The sequence below is a fragment of the Rhinatrema bivittatum genome, chromosome 2 (genome assembly GCF_901001135.1).
Source record: "Rhinatrema bivittatum chromosome 2, aRhiBiv1.1, whole genome shotgun sequence".
Classification (NCBI taxonomy): Eukaryota; Metazoa; Chordata; class Amphibia; order Gymnophiona; family Rhinatrematidae; genus Rhinatrema; species Rhinatrema bivittatum.
The window spans coordinates 331,294,293-331,313,039 of record NC_042616.1 but is presented as its reverse complement, the minus strand read 5'-3'; the positions used below and the strand labels follow the sequence as shown (position 1 = coordinate 331,313,039).

The 18,747-nt window shown below is 43.6% G+C and overlaps 1 protein-coding gene across 1 annotated transcript in view; it reads left to right on the top strand.

The window, feature by feature from the left end:
- Window positions 1-18,747, top strand: part of AVL9 (AVL9 cell migration associated) — a 207,990-nt gene that overhangs the window by 76,253 nt on the left and 112,990 nt on the right. The window contains exon 5 of the mRNA XM_029589795.1: window positions 5,421-5,510. Coding sequence (XP_029445655.1) covers window positions 5,421-5,510 — 90 coding nt within the window. The remainder of the gene's footprint in view (window positions 1-5,420; window positions 5,511-18,747) is intronic.

Below are 18,747 nucleotides of genomic sequence, written 5' to 3'. Positions count from 1 at the left end.
GTATTATAAAAATAATGCAGGTTATGGGAGCATTATTGATCCTTAGGGCATTTTCTGGTCATAATAACAATCTGAGTAAAGAACCCCAAGGTAAAATTCTTCTCTGGGTATCAACTGTTTAGAAATGCGTTAGAATCGAGGGATTATCTATGTTTTAGAAAAATAGGGCCGAAAGGTCTCATGATAATGCAGCTCAAAGTGGGCATACTGAAGAGAATGTTAGGAAATACTAATATATGAAACAGCTTCCCAGTGGAGAAGATGGAGACAAATATTAACAATATTCAAGAAAGTTTGGGATAAGGATAGAGAGGATCCTTGGATTTGAGGGTAAACCTCCCCTATAAATATATGTCTGATCTACTGTCCTCCGAAATTTTTACATAACGACTTATCTAGTTTTTTAGAAATCATTTCAACTCTCCCAGTAGATTTGTCAAAAACTATATTAATAGGAGATTTTAATTTACATGTAAATGCCTCTACTTTGTCTAATATTGAATCTGCATTTCTAGATGCTTTAACAGGTTTTGGCTGGGAACAACTAATTCAAGAACCAACTCATCAGCGAGGACACACCTTAGATCTTTTATTTTGCAATGCCTCTTATGCCTCTCCCCTTTCAAAGCATATTGATATTTCACCCATACCTTGGTCGGACCATTTTCTTATTCAGTTTAAGTTAAGTGTCCAATCCCCTGTCCTTAGAGTAAATAGTTCTCAAGTAGTCTGGAAAAGGAAATTCATTTCTTCAGACTCATTTATTGAAGCTTTATCTGGATATCTGCTCAATCAGCTTTTCAGATTGCCTCTACATGCACAGATACTGTAAATACCTGGAATTCTATTATTTCTTCCACATTAAATTCCTTAGCTCCCTTGAAAAAAGTTACTCCCAAAAAAGAAAAAATTAACACCCCTTGGTTTTCTCAGTCTCTACGTACTCTCAAATCCCTTGTTAGACTAAAAGAACGTAGATGGAGACAGAATAAATCTGCGCAAACAAAGAACGATTATTATAGTACATTAAGATGTTATAATAAAGAAATCAACAAAGCAAAAAAATCCTTCTTTTCCAAAAAGATTTCTGAAGCCCATGGGAATCCAAACGTTCTGTTTAAAATTGTAAAATCCTTAACCACTATTAATAATCCATACAACTCGAATTACAGTCTTGAAGATTGTAATAAAATAGCGTGTCATTTTAAAAACAAAATAGAAATCATCTCTAAGGAGTTTCAACATTTACCTTTCCCTATTTTTTTTTTTTTTTATGTTTAAACAATTTTATTGGATTTTCAATAAAGACAAGAACAAATACAACAACAAAGGGGGAGGGTGAGATCTGATCCCTCCCCCGCATAAGAAACCCAACTGAAGATCAACAGTACCTCCCCCCTCCCCCCCTCCCCTACCCTTAGAGTCCAGTACTAGTGGAATGGACGAATGGCGCCAGGCAGTGTAGACTGGGGTGCCAGGCGAGGCCTTCAGAAGGTCGATGGCCGCACTCACTCATTGAGCACGAGGCTACGTGCCCGGGGGGATAGCCGTTGAATATACGGATTCCAGATGTTGAAAAACTGCTGTCGTCGTCTCGGAGAACCCCGAGCCGCCATACTCTCCATAGTCAACATCGCATGTAGTTGATTCCTCCAGGCCCAGAAGGATGGGGGGTCCGTGGATCTCCAGACCTGCAAGATAACTTTTTTCCCCACCAGGCTGGCTTTCTGTAACAGCAGTCGCACTCCAGGATCTCGAACTCTAATAGGGGAAATGCAACCAAATAAAAACCACATGGGGGAAACCGGCAGTACAACATCCAGCAAGTCTGCCAAAAAGTCCGCTATCTTGTGCCAAAAACGCCGAATCACTGGGCACGTCCAAAAAACATGGGACAGAGTACCCACCGTCCCAGGACAACGGGAGCATACCGGCGATGTGGCAATTTTCAAATGGTACGCCCCTTGAGGAGAAACGTAGGCCCTACTTAAAAATTTAAATTGCATTTCCCTGAAGTACATATGAGTAGAGATCCTGGAGATGCGTCGAAAACAGATACGCAAAATAAGATTCGTAACACAAAAAGTCTCCGTCTTTGTTCCAACGAGCCACCAGGGAAGAGCAGACATCTACCATGGACCTTTGCTGCAACGTCTTATAATAACCAGAGAGGGATGGGACCGTGGGTCTCTCAAAATGAAATATACCATCTAGAGTAAGAAACAGCTGATGGTCTTTAGTTGTCGCCGGCAGGGCATTCGCATAGTGGCGGGCTTGCAAATATGGGAAAGTATGGATAGGTCCCAGATTGTACATCTCCCGAAAGGCCGAGAACTGCAGAAAGACCCCCTCCCGAGTCCACAAGTGTCCCAAATGGGTGATTCCCCTGGACTCCCATAGCCGAAACATCGCAGACTGAGATCCCACAGGAAACTCAGCATTCCCCTTAAACGGTAAGAAATAAGCACACATCGGAGGAATCAATAGGAGCCTTGTGAGACGCAACCAAGTCAAACGAAGTGGCCGAGTAAGGGCCGCCTGGGACAAAACTACCGGAAGATGACTGGATCCGGCCTGCAACACATAAGACGGGGCCAGTGGATATAGAAGGGCTTGGTCCGTGGACCCTGGAGTATAATGGGAAGTCCCCATTAGCCAATTACGCAAGAGCCGCAGATTGCAGGCCTTACCTTTCCCTATTTTTAAAAGCCCACCTGCCCATCTGTCTTGGACTGAATTCGAGCTCATCTCTGACTCCACCATTTTGAATATAATCCAAAAGCAAAAAACAACTAACTCTCCTTTTAATCCCTGTTCAGGAACATTATTCAAAGCTATTGCTCCTTGTACCTGTCAGTTCTTGAGTGATTTGGTTAATCAATCCCTATCGTCCGGCATTTTTCCAGACAATTTAAAAAAAATTGCCATTCTTCCTATCCAAAAAAATAAATCAAAAGATCCCTCAGACTTCAGTAATCTGAGGCCAATAGCCCTGATTCCTTCGTTGGCCAGATTTATTGAATCGGTAGTCTTAAAACAACTTTCTAACTTTTTAGGTGATAACGACCTTCTGCATTCAGGCCAACACGGCTTTAGGAAAGGCCACTCTACAGAAACTTTACTACTATCTTGTTTTGATACAGTATTTCGTGGGTTCGACGCATACACAGACTACATTCTCATCTCTTTAGATATATCCGCAGCGTTTGATACTCTGAATCATCAGATACTTTTATCAGGTTGACAGTCCATAGGCATCCAATCCACTGTTCTTTCTTGGTTTCAATCATTTTTAACTAATCGTCACATACACGTTCAAGTTAATAATCATTGCTCAGACTCATACATATCTTCTTCTGGTGTACCACAAGGTTCTTCGCTATCCCCGATACTTTTTAATATATACTTGCTTCCCCTCTGTCACATTCTTACAGCTTTAAACGTCTACTTCCGAATTTATGCAGACGACATTCAGTTGCTCGTCCCTTATAAAAATTCATGGTCAGAAACTTTTTCTTTAATATCTTTGGTTCTCTCCACTATTAATACCTGGTTAGACCATAACCGCTTAAAATTGAACCCCTCAAAAACTACTATTACCCATCTTTCTTCCATTTCTAATTCCACTATAGGGCCCCCTTCTCATTTAAATTTCAAGGGCATTCCTATCTCTATTAGTACTTCCACTATCAGCCTAGGTATCACAATTAATTCAGACCTTTCTATGGCCGATCATATTGCAAATATCACAAAAAAATCCTTCTATAAATTACATTTATTGAAGAATCCGACCCTTCCTTTTTCTTAAAGATTATCGTACTGTCTTACAGTCTTTGATTTTCTCGGGTATGGACTATTGCAATGCCCTATTTTTAGGTTTATCAGACTCTGCTCTATATCCTTTGCAATTAATTCAAAATTCTGCTGCTCGGCTGCTTGCAGGTACCTCACGCCGAAATCATATTACACTTGTTTTATTCTCTCTCCATTGGTTGCCAATAAAAACCAAATTCAGTTCAAAGTGTTATCAATATTCACTCGCTTATCTATAATATTTCATCTACCTGGCTATGCACTAATCTTCGCATATATAAACCTCCCAGACAACTCATCTCTCTCTCCAAAAATCTTTTAGATGTACCCACAGTTAAACTGGCTAAACACGAATTAACTAGAAAAAGGGCTTTTTCAGTAGCCGGCCCTGTTTTATGGAATGCACTCCCAGACTCTCTTCGCCTCATTTCCTCCACACAACAGTTTAAAAAATCATTAAAAACGTATTTATTTCAGAAAGCATACAGTTTACTTTCTAACCTGCAAAATTAACATTCATTTATCTTCCATATCGACACTACTTCTTCCAAACAGTTATATCCACAAGAAATAATACTATAGACTCAACCCAATTCACTGTTTAATCATGTAGGGCACAAATGTTCATTGTATTATTATTTTTAATGTTAGTTTTTATTCTGTTCTTATTTTGTTTATTATGTTTCTTCGGTTGAAAACTGTTTTTATTTTTATTTTAAAATAATTTATCCATTAGGTATGTTTGGTTGTAAACCGTTTTGATTAATTCTTTTGAATTATAAAGGCGGTATATAAACATTTTTAAATAAATAAATAAAGCCTGAGATCTGGTACTTTGTGATATTTTGTAAGGAATGAGCAAACTAGATGGGCCTTGTGGTCCTTACATACCATCATTTTCTAGGTTTCCAATTTTCTTGAACAAAAGCTTGTGCATGCTTTGCAGTACTTTACCTGAGAAAAAAATGTAGATTAGAGATTTTGATTTAAAACTTTGTAAAAGAGGTAAAAAGCAGAAAGCCTTACTTAAAACTTTAATTATTGTCAAAGCTCAATCAAGCCTTAATACTTGATTTTCTGGCCTTTAGTTGGCAAGTCCATATATTCAGGTTTCAAGGAACTTAAAGAAACAAATTATGTTAAGACTGCATCACTGCTCGCTAGCAGGAAAGAATGTCTTATTTCCAAGCCGGTGCATGACTGCAGAATTTCCTATTTCAGTCTCCTGCCTTTACAATTGAAGAAAAAGAAATAAAAGCTTGGGATATGACATGTTCCAACCTAGATCATAACCATGACCAATTAAATAATGGGGCTGTTTCCACTGTGGTGATAATTGGGCTAGAGTGCTGCAGCTCTGATATATTTATTTTCTAAATTCAAGAAAGGAAACATAACTGTTCCAGAAATAAAGCATGGCTATGGAAATTTATTAAGACAGGTGCAGAAGATTTGATCTAGTAATATGCTACAATTGGATTTCATGGGAATGGGGAACAAGTGTTTCTAATTACGAAGACAGAAGCAAGGGAAGAAAGTCAGGGCTGAAAATGAGTAATGTCTGTGTTCTGAGAGCATATCTTTATAACACTTGGTTTTCTTTCAAGCCTTTGTACGGGTTACTTCAAGCAAAACTCCAGCTGATTACACATGCCTATTTTGAAGAAAAGGACTTCTCCCAAATTTCAATCCTTAAGGTAATTATCTAGCACATATGTTCCACTTCTTGCATGTATATGGAACGTTGTCCCTGTAGTTGCATAACATAAATTCTATAGTATTCATGAATCATCATGCCAGTTCATATCCATTTATTTTTGGAAGATATATATGGATCATTTCTGAAAAAACAAAATAACTTGATTCACTCATTTCATCAAATAAGATACTTATCTTTGAAGACCAGCAGATTCCCTGAGTCACACAAATGAGACATGTGATTGCACACTTTGTTGAATGAATGAATTCTTCCAGAGCTTTCTGGAAAAAGCAAAAGCCTTTCACTGGCTATGTGCACTGGTTTTCATGCTACACTGGTCCCTACAACTGATCTCACTTTACTTCTTGCAGCCCCATAGAAATTCAGAAATGTGTTGTTTTTTTTTATCCCAGGACAAGCAGGATGCTAGTCCTCACATATGGGTGACATCAGTAATGGAGCCCTATGTACGGAAAAACTTCTTTCAAAGTTTCCCTGGAACTTTTGACTGATACCAGAGTGCCTACTGAGCATGCCATGATATTCCCTGCCACAGGGGGTCTCCCTTCAGTCTTCTTTTTTCCGCGGAGCCGTTAGCCTCGCGGTTAATCTGGAGTCCTGTGGTGATTTTCACCACACATAAAACTTTAGAAAAAGTTCGGAAAAAACTTTCCACCGCAAGGGTCTCCCTTCCGTTCCATCGCGGTAAGTTTTTTTTGGTTTTTTTTTTCCCCGTGATTTTCGCGGTTCCATACCATTTTTTTCTGGCCCTTGCCGATTCCACCGGTGACTCCATCGGTGCCATCTTCAGACTTCACGGTTCTTCAACCACTGATGACCAAACTGGACACTCTACTCGATGCTTTATCGAAGAAGCCCAGAGACATCCCAGAAGAACCTGTTCCAGGGCCATCAGGAGTTCCCAGGCCTCATCAGCCTCGTTCTCCCTTGCTTCCACCGATGCCCAGGGAGCCACCGCTGGTGCCAGTTACACCACAACCACTGAGGTCACCAAGGGGCACAGGCACAGAGACGGAGTACTCCTCAGAAGACATATTGTCTGAACCATCTTCTCCTGAGGACCGTAGGAAGTCTCCTCCGGAAGATTTATCTTTCTCAAACTTCGTGAAGGACATGGCGGACACCATACCTTTCCAGTTGCATGCAGAGGTGGATGCCAGACAAAAGACACTGGAGGTCCTACAATTTGTAGACCCTCCAAAGGAGATTTTGGCAGTGCCGGTACATGAAGTATTACAAGAACTCTTGTACCGAATATGGGAACACCCAGGTTCACTGGCAGCGGTCAATAAAAGGTCAGATGCCACCTACTTAGTCCAACCAATACCTGGATTTCAAAAAACCCACCTACCACACCAGTCAGTGGTCGTAGAGTCTGCCCAGAAAAAGGCTAAAAAATTAAAATCTCATGCCTCTACACCACCTGGGAAAGACTGTTCATGGACAAATTGGGCCGAAAAATTTTCCAAAGTTCCATGTTGGTATCTCGGATTGCATCTTACCAACTCTTTATGAACCAGTACCAAAGAAACCTTTGGAAACAAGTTCAGGACCTAGTACTCACACTCCCTGACCAATATCAGGAACCATTCCATCAACTGGTACATAAAGGCCTAGAGGCAGGCAAACATGAAGTCAGAGCTACCTATGACAGTTTTGAAACTGCAGCACGTCTCTCAGCTTCAGGAATAACAGCACGTAGATGGGCCTGGCTTAAAGCATCCGATCTCTGGCCAGAAGTGCAGGAAAGACTAGCTGACCTCCCCTGTTTGGGGGACAAACCTGTTTGGCGACAAGGTTAAAGAAGCAGTGGCGACTATAAAATATCATACTGAGACACTTAAGCAACTTTCCTTACTGCCTCAGGAATCTCAGCCCCCGGTCAGAAGACCTCCTAGAAGGGATATAAGGCGGCCTTATTACCGCCAAAGCCGCTACTATCCCCCATCAAACCGGGCAAGACCATCTCGCCCAGCTCAGCGCCCACAAGCTAGGCAAAGGCCTGCAAGGCCCCAACCACCTCCTCAAACTGCCTCAACATCAGGTTTTTGAAAGACATCAGAGAGCAGCAGCCAACCCACCAACCCACTCCCGCACCTACCGGTTAGGAGGTCGTGTAACCTATTTCCATCACACCTGGACCTCCATAACCACAGACCAATGGGTTCTTTCCATAACAGCCCACGGTTACCGACTAGATTTTCTCACTGTACCAAAAGAAAATCCACCACTCTCATCTTGGACAGTGAATCAACATTCCAAAATTCTACAAGCAGAATTATCCACCCTTCTGAGAGCCAGGGCCATAGAACCAGTCCCCGGGCCTCAGCAGGGCAGAGGATTTTACTCCCACTACTTCCTCATTCCAAAGAAAACCGGAGGCCTACGTCCTATCCTAGACCTCAGAAATCTCAACAAATTTCTCAAAAAAGAAAAATTCAGGATGGTGTCGTTAGGCACCGTGCTACCTCTCCTTCAAAGAGGAGATTGGCTCTGCTCTCTGAATCTTCAAGACACATACACTCACATTCCCATCTTTCCTCCACATCGCCAGTATTTGCGATTCCTGGTCAAAGGTCAACATTTTTAATACAGAGTACTACCATTCGGCCTAGCCTCAGCACCTCGAGTGTTCACAAAGTGTCTGGCAGTAGCAGTGGCACATCTTCACAAACAAAAGGTGCATGTATTCCCTTATCTGGACGATTGGCTCATCAGGAGTCAGACACAAGAAGGAGCTCTCAATTCCCTCAAGCTCACAGTCAATTTGCTTCACTCCTTGGGATTTCTCATCAACTACCAAAAATCCCATCTCACACCATCTCACCTACTACATTTCATAGGTGCAGATTTAAACACCATCATGGCAAAAGCATTTCTTCCAAGAGACCATGCTCAAACACTCGTTCTCCTGGCACACTCTCTCCGAAATCAATCTCAAGTTACAGCTCATCAGTGCCTCACCCTACTCAGTCACATGGGCTCCACAGTTCACGTCACTCCCATGGCCAGATTGACCATGCGACTAATGCAATGGACACTCAAATCTCAGTGGATTCAAGCCATTCAACCATTATCCACCCCCATTCAGATAACGCAGGAACTGCGTTCCTCTCTCCTCTGGTGGACATCAATGAACAATTTGCTCAAAGGTCTGCCTTTCCAGCAACCAGTTCCACAAGTAACATTAACTACAGATGCGTCCACCTTAGGCTGGGGAGCACACATTGGTCATCTCAAGACCCAAGGGACATGGACAAAAGCTGAAGCCTCTTTTCATATAAACTTCCTAGAGCTTCGAGCTATACGTTATGCGCTACATGCGTTCAAGGACTGCCTCTCACACAAGACTGTGCTGATTCAAACGGACAACACAGTAGCCATGTGGTACATCAACAAACAAGGGGGAACAGGTTCCTACCTCCTTTGCCAAGAAGCAGCTCAGATTTGGGACTGGGCCCTAGCCCACTCCATTCTTCTTCGAGCCACTTACCTGGCAGGCATCCGCAACGTAATAGGCAATCGCCTCAGTCGTCAGTTCCAACCACATGAGTGGTCCTTGGATCCAACGATAGCAACCAAGATCTTCCAACGCTGGGGTCAACCAACATCTGAACTACAAAGTGAACAATTACTGCTCCCTATTACAACAGGAGAGCAACCTACCAACGGACGCCTTTGCTCGCCATTGGAACTCAGGCCTCTTATATGCGTATCCACCAATACCACTCATAACCAAAACTCTAGTGAAGCTTCAGCAAGACAAGGGGACCATGATACTCATAGCCCCATACTGGCCTCGGCAGGTATGGTTTCCCACACTGCTAGACCTCTCAGTCAGGGATACAAATCGCCTGGGAGTAGCTCCCAATCTCATAACTTAGGATCAGGGTCGGTTGCGCCATCCCAACCTTCAATCCCTATCCCTGACAGCATGGATGTTGAAAGCTTGATCTTACAACTACTCAACCTTCCAACCACTATATCTCAAGTGCTGATAGCTTCACGTAAACCTTCCACTAGAAAGAATTATTCCTACAAATGGAAACGGTTTACTTTGTGGTGCACTCAGAAATCTTTAGATCCCTTCACTTGCCCCACTACCTCACTACTAGATTACCTATACCATCTTTCAGACTCTGGTCTTAGGACTTCATCTGTAAGAGTACATCTAAGTGCTATCTCTGCTTACCACAACAAGCTGGGAGACGCACCTATCTCTACACAACCTCTCGTTAGTAAATTTATGAAAGGTTTAACTCACCTAAAACCTCCACTTCATTCCCCAAGCATACAATGGGATCTAAACGTAGTATTAGCCAGGCTCATGCGTTCTCCATTCGAACCCATAGATACCTGCGACCTTAAATATCTTACCTTGGAGGAGAAGTCCATTACCTGCTATTAAGTTCACTTAGAGAATAGCCACTGCCATTAGCAATGGTAACATGGAATAGACTTTTTTTGGGTACTTGCCAGGTTCTTATGGCCTGGATTGGCCACTGTTGGAAACAGGATGCTGGGCTTGATGGACCCTTGGTCTGACCCAGTATGGCATTTTCTTATGTTCTTACCTGGAAAACTGTTTTCCTCATAGCCATTACATCAGCTAGAAGGGTCAGTGAACTACAAGCACTTGTCACATACGAACCTTTTACTAAGTTCCTTCATGATAGGGTGGTCCTCCGTACTCATCCAAAATTCCTTCCAAAAGTAGTCACGGAATTCCACCTGAACCAATCTATAGTTTTACCAACATTTTTTTCCAAGGCCTCACTCTCACCAGGGAGAAAGAGCCTTACATACCTTGGACTGTAAGCGTGCGCTGTCCTTCTACATAAACCGCACCACAGTCCAAAGGAAATCTAGTCAACTATTTGTATCTTATGATCCAAACAAGCCTGGTAAAGCAGTGGGTAAACATACTTTGTCAAACTGGCTAGCAGACTGCATACAGTTTTGTTATGAGAAAGCAGGCCTTACTCTCTAAGGGCGAGTAAAAGCACATTCAGTAAGAGCGATGTGAACCTCAGTAGCACACCTTCGCTCTGTACCTATTCTGGACATTTGTAAAGCAGCAACATGGAGTTCTCTTCACACCTTTGCAGCTCACTATTGTTTGGACAAAGAAGGAAGACAAGATTCAGCCTATGGACAATCCGTCTTAAAGAACTTTTTTCCAGTGTAATCCCAACTCCTTCTACATCCAACCTGCTGTGATCTTTGGCTGACTCATTTACAACAACAATACTTCACTGTTTCACTACAAAATGACTCAGCCTCTAGCTTGCTAATCACCCATATGTGAGGACTAGCATCCTGCTTGTCCTGGGATAAAGCAAAATTGCTTACCTTGTAATAGGTGTTATCCCAGGACAGCAGGATGTAGTCCTCACGAAACCCACCCGCCACCCCGCGGAGTTGGGTACGTTACGTTTTATTATTTTATTTTTGGCTAACGCTAATTGCTACAAAACAGACTGAAGGGAGACCCCTGTGGCAGGGAATATCATGGCATGCTGGGCATGCTCAGTAGGCACTCTAGTGCCAGTCAAAAGTTTCAGGGAAACTTTGAAAGAAGTTTTTCCGTACATAGGGCTCCATTACTGATGTCACCCATATGTGAGGACTACATCCTGCTGTCCTGGGATAACACCTATTACAAGGTAAGCAATTTTGCTTTATCTGGCCTTTCTGCCAGAACTTCTTAATAATGCCATAGCTGGGATTTTTAGCATGTAAGTTTTATTTCTTCTTTGTTGATTCTAATGAACTAGTTTGTGTTGTTTTTCTTCAGTATGGCCGTGCCAGCAGGCAGCCTGATCAAATTTTTCTTATTTTTGGACAGTCTTCTATCAAGAGAAACATTTCTTCAATTGATTTTGACTTGTTGATTTTCCTCAGCATGTCCAAGAAGCAGGTCATCAGCTTCAAGTTTTGCCCCAGGTGCAAACAGTTGTTCATCAGAAAGTTAGCTACAAATATTTGGGACAAGGTCATAATAGAGTCGGCTATGATATATGTGCCAAACATTATATGTATTATTTATTACAAGGACTTATTACGCTTCCACCATGGTACTCAGAGTGAAGTGCATGGTTATCAGCAGTCTACATATGTATGATAAGGGTTACATTTAATGCAATACCTTACATATAAAAGAGAACAATGTATGATTTCCGCAGATAAGCAGGTTGAATTAGCCATGACATCTGGGGACATTCCTCCAGTCCTCTAGGTGATGGAGCTCCAAAGAGCACACAGAGTTGAACTCTGTGTGCCTGCCTGTGCATGTCACCACGTGGTTCCCAGCTTGCCTCAGTCTTGTTCGTTCTGCATTGCTGCAAGCAGAGCTCCCTATCTCTCACTGCTACATTGTTGGAACTGCAGGAATTAACTCCTCGTGTGCCCAAAAACAAGAAGTGAAGATGCCAAGACCATCTGGATTCAAATCTTGCCAGTGTGGCAAGATTATGTCCATTACGGATGGACACATGCTCTGCTATATCTGCCTGGGGCCCGACCACAACCAGGCCAACTGCAGGGACTGTGGACGCATGTCTCCAAGGGCATGCAGACAGAGCAGCAAAAATTCAGAAGCTGAAAGAGGCAGCAGCACCCCAGACTGCACAGTCAGCCTTAGGATCCACCCAATCCTCTCCAGGCCCCAGTTGGGAACCCCTGAGCGAGAAGGAAAAGAGGGCCTGCTCAGTAGGACCCTCAGGCGATTAAAGGGCCTCGTGGACCTCGACACAGGGGAGAGTCTGTGGAGCAACAGCCTTCTAAATCTGGGCAAGTTGCAATCAATGCACTGCATAATGGCATCGACGCAAAGCACCTGATGCATCGAAGTACCATGCATCAAAGCAGGCCTACCAGGAGGAGAAATCAAAGTGGCGAAGAGCATCACCTGATGAAGCTTCTCACCGGAGCACTAGCCCGAGTTGGGGGTGCCATGCAGACCCTGTGGAGAGGGGGAGGCCGACAGACCACAGAGTTCAACATGCGGCAGATGTGGGTTTGTCACCTACATCCCAGCCACAGTCTCTGCATAGAGCCCCTGTCCCAGATTGGGAAGGGCTGTCAGACTTGGAGTTAGAATCTGCTCAGGGATCAACGGGATCCTCCCAGTTGTCCAGGATCTTTTCAGACCTGTCGTCCACCTCCAGGCGAAGGCAGGAGGGTCTCACAGGAGCCCCTGGAGGAAAGGAATAAGCGGGGTCCCATGTACAGCAGGAACTGATTCACCCGAGGGGGCCAGACTCGAGCATTCTGCTAGCAGCAGTACCTCCTAGAGGTCCCCTAAGGGAATGCAGACCCCTCTGGCAGCACAAGCGATGACACAGATATTGCAGGTACTGACCCATTTCTTGACCTCACTGGAACAATGCCGAGGGCAGGAAGGTCCGATCCCCAGAGTACCATTGGCACCCGTGAGGGTGGATATTAGCCAGTCGAGTACAACTCCCCCAGGCGAGGAGCCACAAGAAGGATCGCCATACAAGTCGCTTGCCTCGTCACCAGACTCCTCAACAGGGTATCCTTCAGATCCCCCGGAGGACAACCTAGGTCCATCTCCCCACCAGAATAACTCTCCTACTCAAACTTTGTGGAGAATGTGGGCACTACTCTCAAGGTCGAGACCAAGAAAGTGCCGAATCCCAGAGCGGAGGTCCTAGGAATCCTCAAGATCTTTGAGGCACTGGCAGAGCCAACTAAATTGCCTTCCCATGCGGTCCTGGATAAAGTGATGATCCAGACATGGTAATTCCCATTTTCTGGGGCGGCAACCTTGCGCAAAACGGACTTGAAGTTCAGGATGTGGGAGTCACTCTTTTTTAGCATGGTGCAGCTCCCTCATGCCTTTATCGTAGTAGAATCAGCCATGAGGAGGGCAAAGAAACCCCAGCTACACGCGAGTGGCCCGCTGGGGAAGGATAACAAGTATCTGGATAGTGTTGGTAAATGCACATTCCAGGTGGCAATGCTGAATGTCAAGATTCAGTAACATCAGTTCTACATCACCCAATACTTATATGAATGTCTTCAGTCGTTAAGACGAATGGTTTTGGCAACTGATCCGGATGGGAACCCCCCTCACAGTTACATGCAATGGAGGAAGGACTGCGCCACTTGCTTCATACTATCTATGAAGCATTTGACACCTCAGCCAGGATTTACGCAGGAGCCATCGCAGCCAGACGCATGGCTGCGGGTGAGCCCCATTAGGGAACATGTCCATGAGAAGCTTGCTGACCTTCCCTGCCTTCCCGATAACCTTTTCGGCGATAAGCTGCGGGAGATGGTCACCCAGTTAAAAGAACAAAATGTTGTGCTGCAGTCGCTGACTCTCCCAGGGGAGCAACAGCTGGGAAGAAGATATCCCTCAACCCCACGAAGAATGCAGTCGCAAAACCATGGGGGTAGAGACTACCCTTTTTTTCGCCCACAATCATACCAGTCATCCAGGGAGCCGCAGACGCAACAGCCCCAGAGCCGTGGCTGACAACGCAGCCAGCACCCCCTGAGGACCCAACCAGCTCCAAGCCCCAACAGGGGTTTTAGGAGCAACTAATCGTGCTTGACTGACACTGAAGCCTCAAGCAGGCTTCCAGGGATAACAACATCAGGAGAAACCAACGCCCAAGACACAAGGATCAGTGTAGTGCTACACAAGAGTACCGCCTGCCATCGATTCACCCCCCCCCCCCCCCCGGTGGGCTCAGGGGGTTGGATCTCCATGCTACCCCTCTCTTGGGACACGGTAAAGACCCTGCACCTCCCCGAGATGGAGGACCCGCACCCAGCATACCTGTGGGCAATACCGGTACTCCCAGCTCAATGGAACACGCTTTTACTGCAGGATTCCCTTGTTCACATGGTAGCAGCGCAAGTAATCTACCATCACTCAACCACTGGTTCTTTCCACACCCGGCGGTGGTAGTCAACAAACTTTGTGCCCAGCAACATCAGGAGCCTTGCCGATCTGGGAAACACGGATCATGTCCGGTCAGTGGCGGCGGTCACAGCCTGGGAAGAGGCAGGCCCGGCTGGATTCCAGACCCTTGCACCGAGCAGAGCATGGATCATTCTAGTGTGAAGCATGAGCAGTACTCCCCTCGCTCTTCCCGTCTGGAAAGTGATCAAAGAAGGGAGAAGCGCCGGCCTGCTCCTTCAGTCCAATGGGCATCACGATGCCGGGGACACGTTGAACTCAGGTCACTGAAAGACAGGGGTGTACTGTAATATCATCCACCGGTGGATAGTGCAGACATCGAGAGGACAGTTCTAACACACTTGGATTTACCGAGACCAATTCAGGATGTATTGATCTCCTCTAGGAAATACACAACTAGAAAGAATTATCAGGCCAATTGGGCCAAATACTCAAGATGGTGCGGAGAGCAGGGACTTGACCCCTTCTCATGCCCCCCAAAGCGCCTGCTACATTACCTTCATTTCTTATGTCAAGCAGGCCTAGCAACAGTTTGTTAGAGTGCATGTAAGTCTGATAGCAGCTTACCACCTTTCTCAGGAGGCCTCTCCGGTGTCATGCCATCCACTCGTTTCCAGGTTCATGAAGGGCATTCTCCAGCTGCGCCCACCGGTGAAAAAGCTACCAGAGCCATGAGATCTTAATCTGGTCCTGGAGCAGTTGATGCTTCCACCCTTCAAATCCATGGACAGCTGCCACATGTGGTACCTTTCCTCGAATGTCCTCTTTCTAGGGGCACTCACCTCGGCAAGGAGAGTCAGTGAGTTACAGGTGCTGGTTTATTACTCACCTTACCTGGAGTTCTACCATGATAAAGTGACATTAAGGACTCATCCATCTTTTCTTCCCAAGGTGGTGTCAGCCTTCCATCTCAAACAATTACGCTGCCAACCTTCTTCCTGAGCCGCATCGATCAGAGACGGAGAAACTGCTTCATACGCTAGATTGCAAATATGCCTTGGCGTATTACAAACAGCGTGCATAGTCGAACTCTAGAGCCTTTCAGCTATTAGTCTCTTTCAACCCGAATGCCCCCGGACTTCCCGTCACCAAGAGGATGCTGTCAATGTGGATCGCTCAGTGCATCAAGCTTTGCTACGACAAAGGAGCAGAAACCCTGTCTACCGCACCAAAGGTGCACCAAGTTAGAGCAATGGCAGCCTCCATGGCACATCTGTGCGAAGTGCCTATTCAGGATATATGCAAAGCTGCCACGTGGCCATCACTACACACTTTCACGATGCCTTACTGCCTCAACCAGCAAGCATCCGCATGTGCAGCAATGGGTCGAGCCATCCTGTTGGCAGGAATGACAAAGGAGACTGCCCGCAAAGAGGAACTGGGTTGAGCATAATCCCATGCGAGAACCGGAATGGACTATATCAACTCCAATACTAGGGGGTGCTTAATCCTCTCAGCTTGGGACTCCCCAGATATCATGGCTAATTTAACCTGCTTATCTGTGGGGGAAAAAAGCAAGTTTGCTTATTGTAAACTGTGTTTTCCGTGGACAGCAGGCTGAATTAGCCATGCTAACCTGCCCACCTTCCCGGACAGTCTTCGGACAATGCATTTGCAAGCTTGGATAAATAGACTGAAGCAAGCTGGGAACCACATGGTGATATGCACAGGCAGGCACACAGAGCTTCGCCACCTAGAGGACCAGAGGAACATCCCCAGATGTCTTGGCTAATTCACCCTGCTATCCATGGAAAACACCATTTACGGTAAGCAAACGTGCTTGTACAGTGTGGTGTAAATTGTACACAACTGGGCGATAGTTATGTAGTATGTGAATGTCACCCAGAGTAGTTTGGACCCAGAAGATTATACTTCAAGCTTTCTTTTCAGCAAACATAAGTCCAGTTCTTCAAAACAGGCCTCAGAGGCTAGACTCAAGGACTACAGAGCAACACTGAACATTGATGACCAAGCTGTACTGAAGAGGAATCTCACTACCTCTGCACAAGCTGAGATTGGGCTCTGGTTTAAATACCTAAAGCATGCCTAGCTACAATTCTAAGTGGGTCACAACTTTACATCATAAATAAACAACAAACAGTAAAAATAAAATCAAGCATAGAACAAAACTTAAAATCACATTTTCAGATTATGCGTCATTGAGGCTCAGAGGCTGTCATGTCACCACAGTCAATTACGTTATCAGACAGAACCAGCTAACTAACACAGCTCATCAAAGCATGCTAAAATAAATATTTTCAGCAACTTCTTAAACCTCAGACTAGAAAACTCTGTATTCCATTAAGCAAGATGTTCCATAACCATGACTATCCACACTGAACAACCTCTCACTGGATTCAGTCATGTGAACCCACTAATAAAGGGTATGTCTAGTAATTTCTAAAATGAGCGCCTCAGGGTAATTCTTAACACTGCATTAAAACATTTAGGTGCCAGTCCTTGGAAAAACTTTAGAAATAAGCATAATTAGCTTATTTATTTATTTATTTATTTAACAGTTTTTTATACCGACCTTCATAGTAAATTACCATATCGGATCGGTTTACAGATTAACAAAAGGGAAAAACAACAAGAGTAACAAATCCACGTAAACGAAAGATAACAATAAGTAGGAATAAGTCAAAAATTACAATCAACAAGGGGAGAGAACTTGGAAGCTTGCAACAAGCTGGAAGGAAGATAGGCCGGTAAAAGAAATTTTACCATAGAAAGTACAAGTTAAAAGCTTAAACTTAACCCTCCAACATTTCAATAGTCAATGAAGCTTAAACAACATAGGAAAGATGTCACAGATCCGCACATCTGAATCAATGTGTGCAGCAACATTTTGTATTATCTGCAAAACCCTTAATGTTGAGTACAATAGCCCAATGTAGAAGGCATTTCAGTAGTCCAAAGAAGTAGTAACCAATATATGCACATCAGTTTTCAGATCATTCTCTGATGAAAGACTTTAAATGACACAGCATATAAAGCTTATAAAACAACTTCAATACATTTCATATCTGAGGGCATAGAGAAAGTGTAGTATCAAATATAAATTTTAGTTCATATATGTGATTTGAAATCATAATATTCATATCACCAAAGATAAGATTAATTGGGATATCAGCTGCAGGGATATGGGCAAGATACAAAATCTGAGTTGTATTAACAATAGCCTATGATCTTTCATCCAGCTAGAAATTGCATCAAGGAAACTTGTAATCTTAACAAGAGCTTCAGTGACTATAGATGAAATAGAGACATAAAACTGAATATCAGTATAGAGCCTATGCCCGCCATCCAAATTGGTGAGTAATTGTCAAATAGGAAAAATATAAATGTTAAATAAGTTGTTGGAGATGGAAGATCCCTGTGGGACCAAGACACATACAACCACTCTCTGAAACTGATCTGAAAGAAATGATATATAAAGCAAGCAAGAACTTGTAAACTTTAGACCTATACTTTATTTTTTTAACACACTGAATCAAAATGGTATGATTAAGAGTTTTGAAAGCTGATGATATATCCAGTAATATTAAGAAAGGAAACCCAAATTGAAAACCATCTAATAAGCTTTGTTCTTCAATAAAAGTATGTAACTGCTTCAATACTACCTTTTCTAAGACTTTTGCCAGAAAAGGCTGTGAGGAGATAGGCCAATAATTGTTAAACTCAGAAACATCAAGATTTTTTTTTTTTTTTTTTAGAATCTGTCAAACTGACTACCTTATGTGGTTCTGGAAGGTGTCCTGCACTAACGACAAATTGACAAATCTGGCAAGGAAATCACTTATCATCCCTAAGAACTTTAATCACAACAGTGGAGCAGGTGTTCAGCGAGTCAAAGGTGTTATTCAAAGATAGAATGATCTCAAATTTCTTTGAATTAGACTTCACCAAAATATTCAAATTTTTTAGATTCTTCAACCATCCCCTCATCTTGCAGCATCACTTCACCTTCAAATTGGAAGGAGAGGAAAATAGTGTTGTGAATTGGCTTTCATATTTGTCTGAAAAAGTCTTGTCTATCTTGATGACATTCTGGAGGACATAAAGTCAAAGAATATAGTATATAAAATAGTTGATATGATCTATTGGCAACAGATTGTATATGTGACAATCTCAAGTCAATCTGCTTGTTCCCTATATTCATGAAGGATCTTCAAATAAGATATAGTCATCAGCAGCTGGTGTCCTACACCAGCGACGTTCACAGCGTCTTAGTTGCTGTTTAATATATTTATTCATT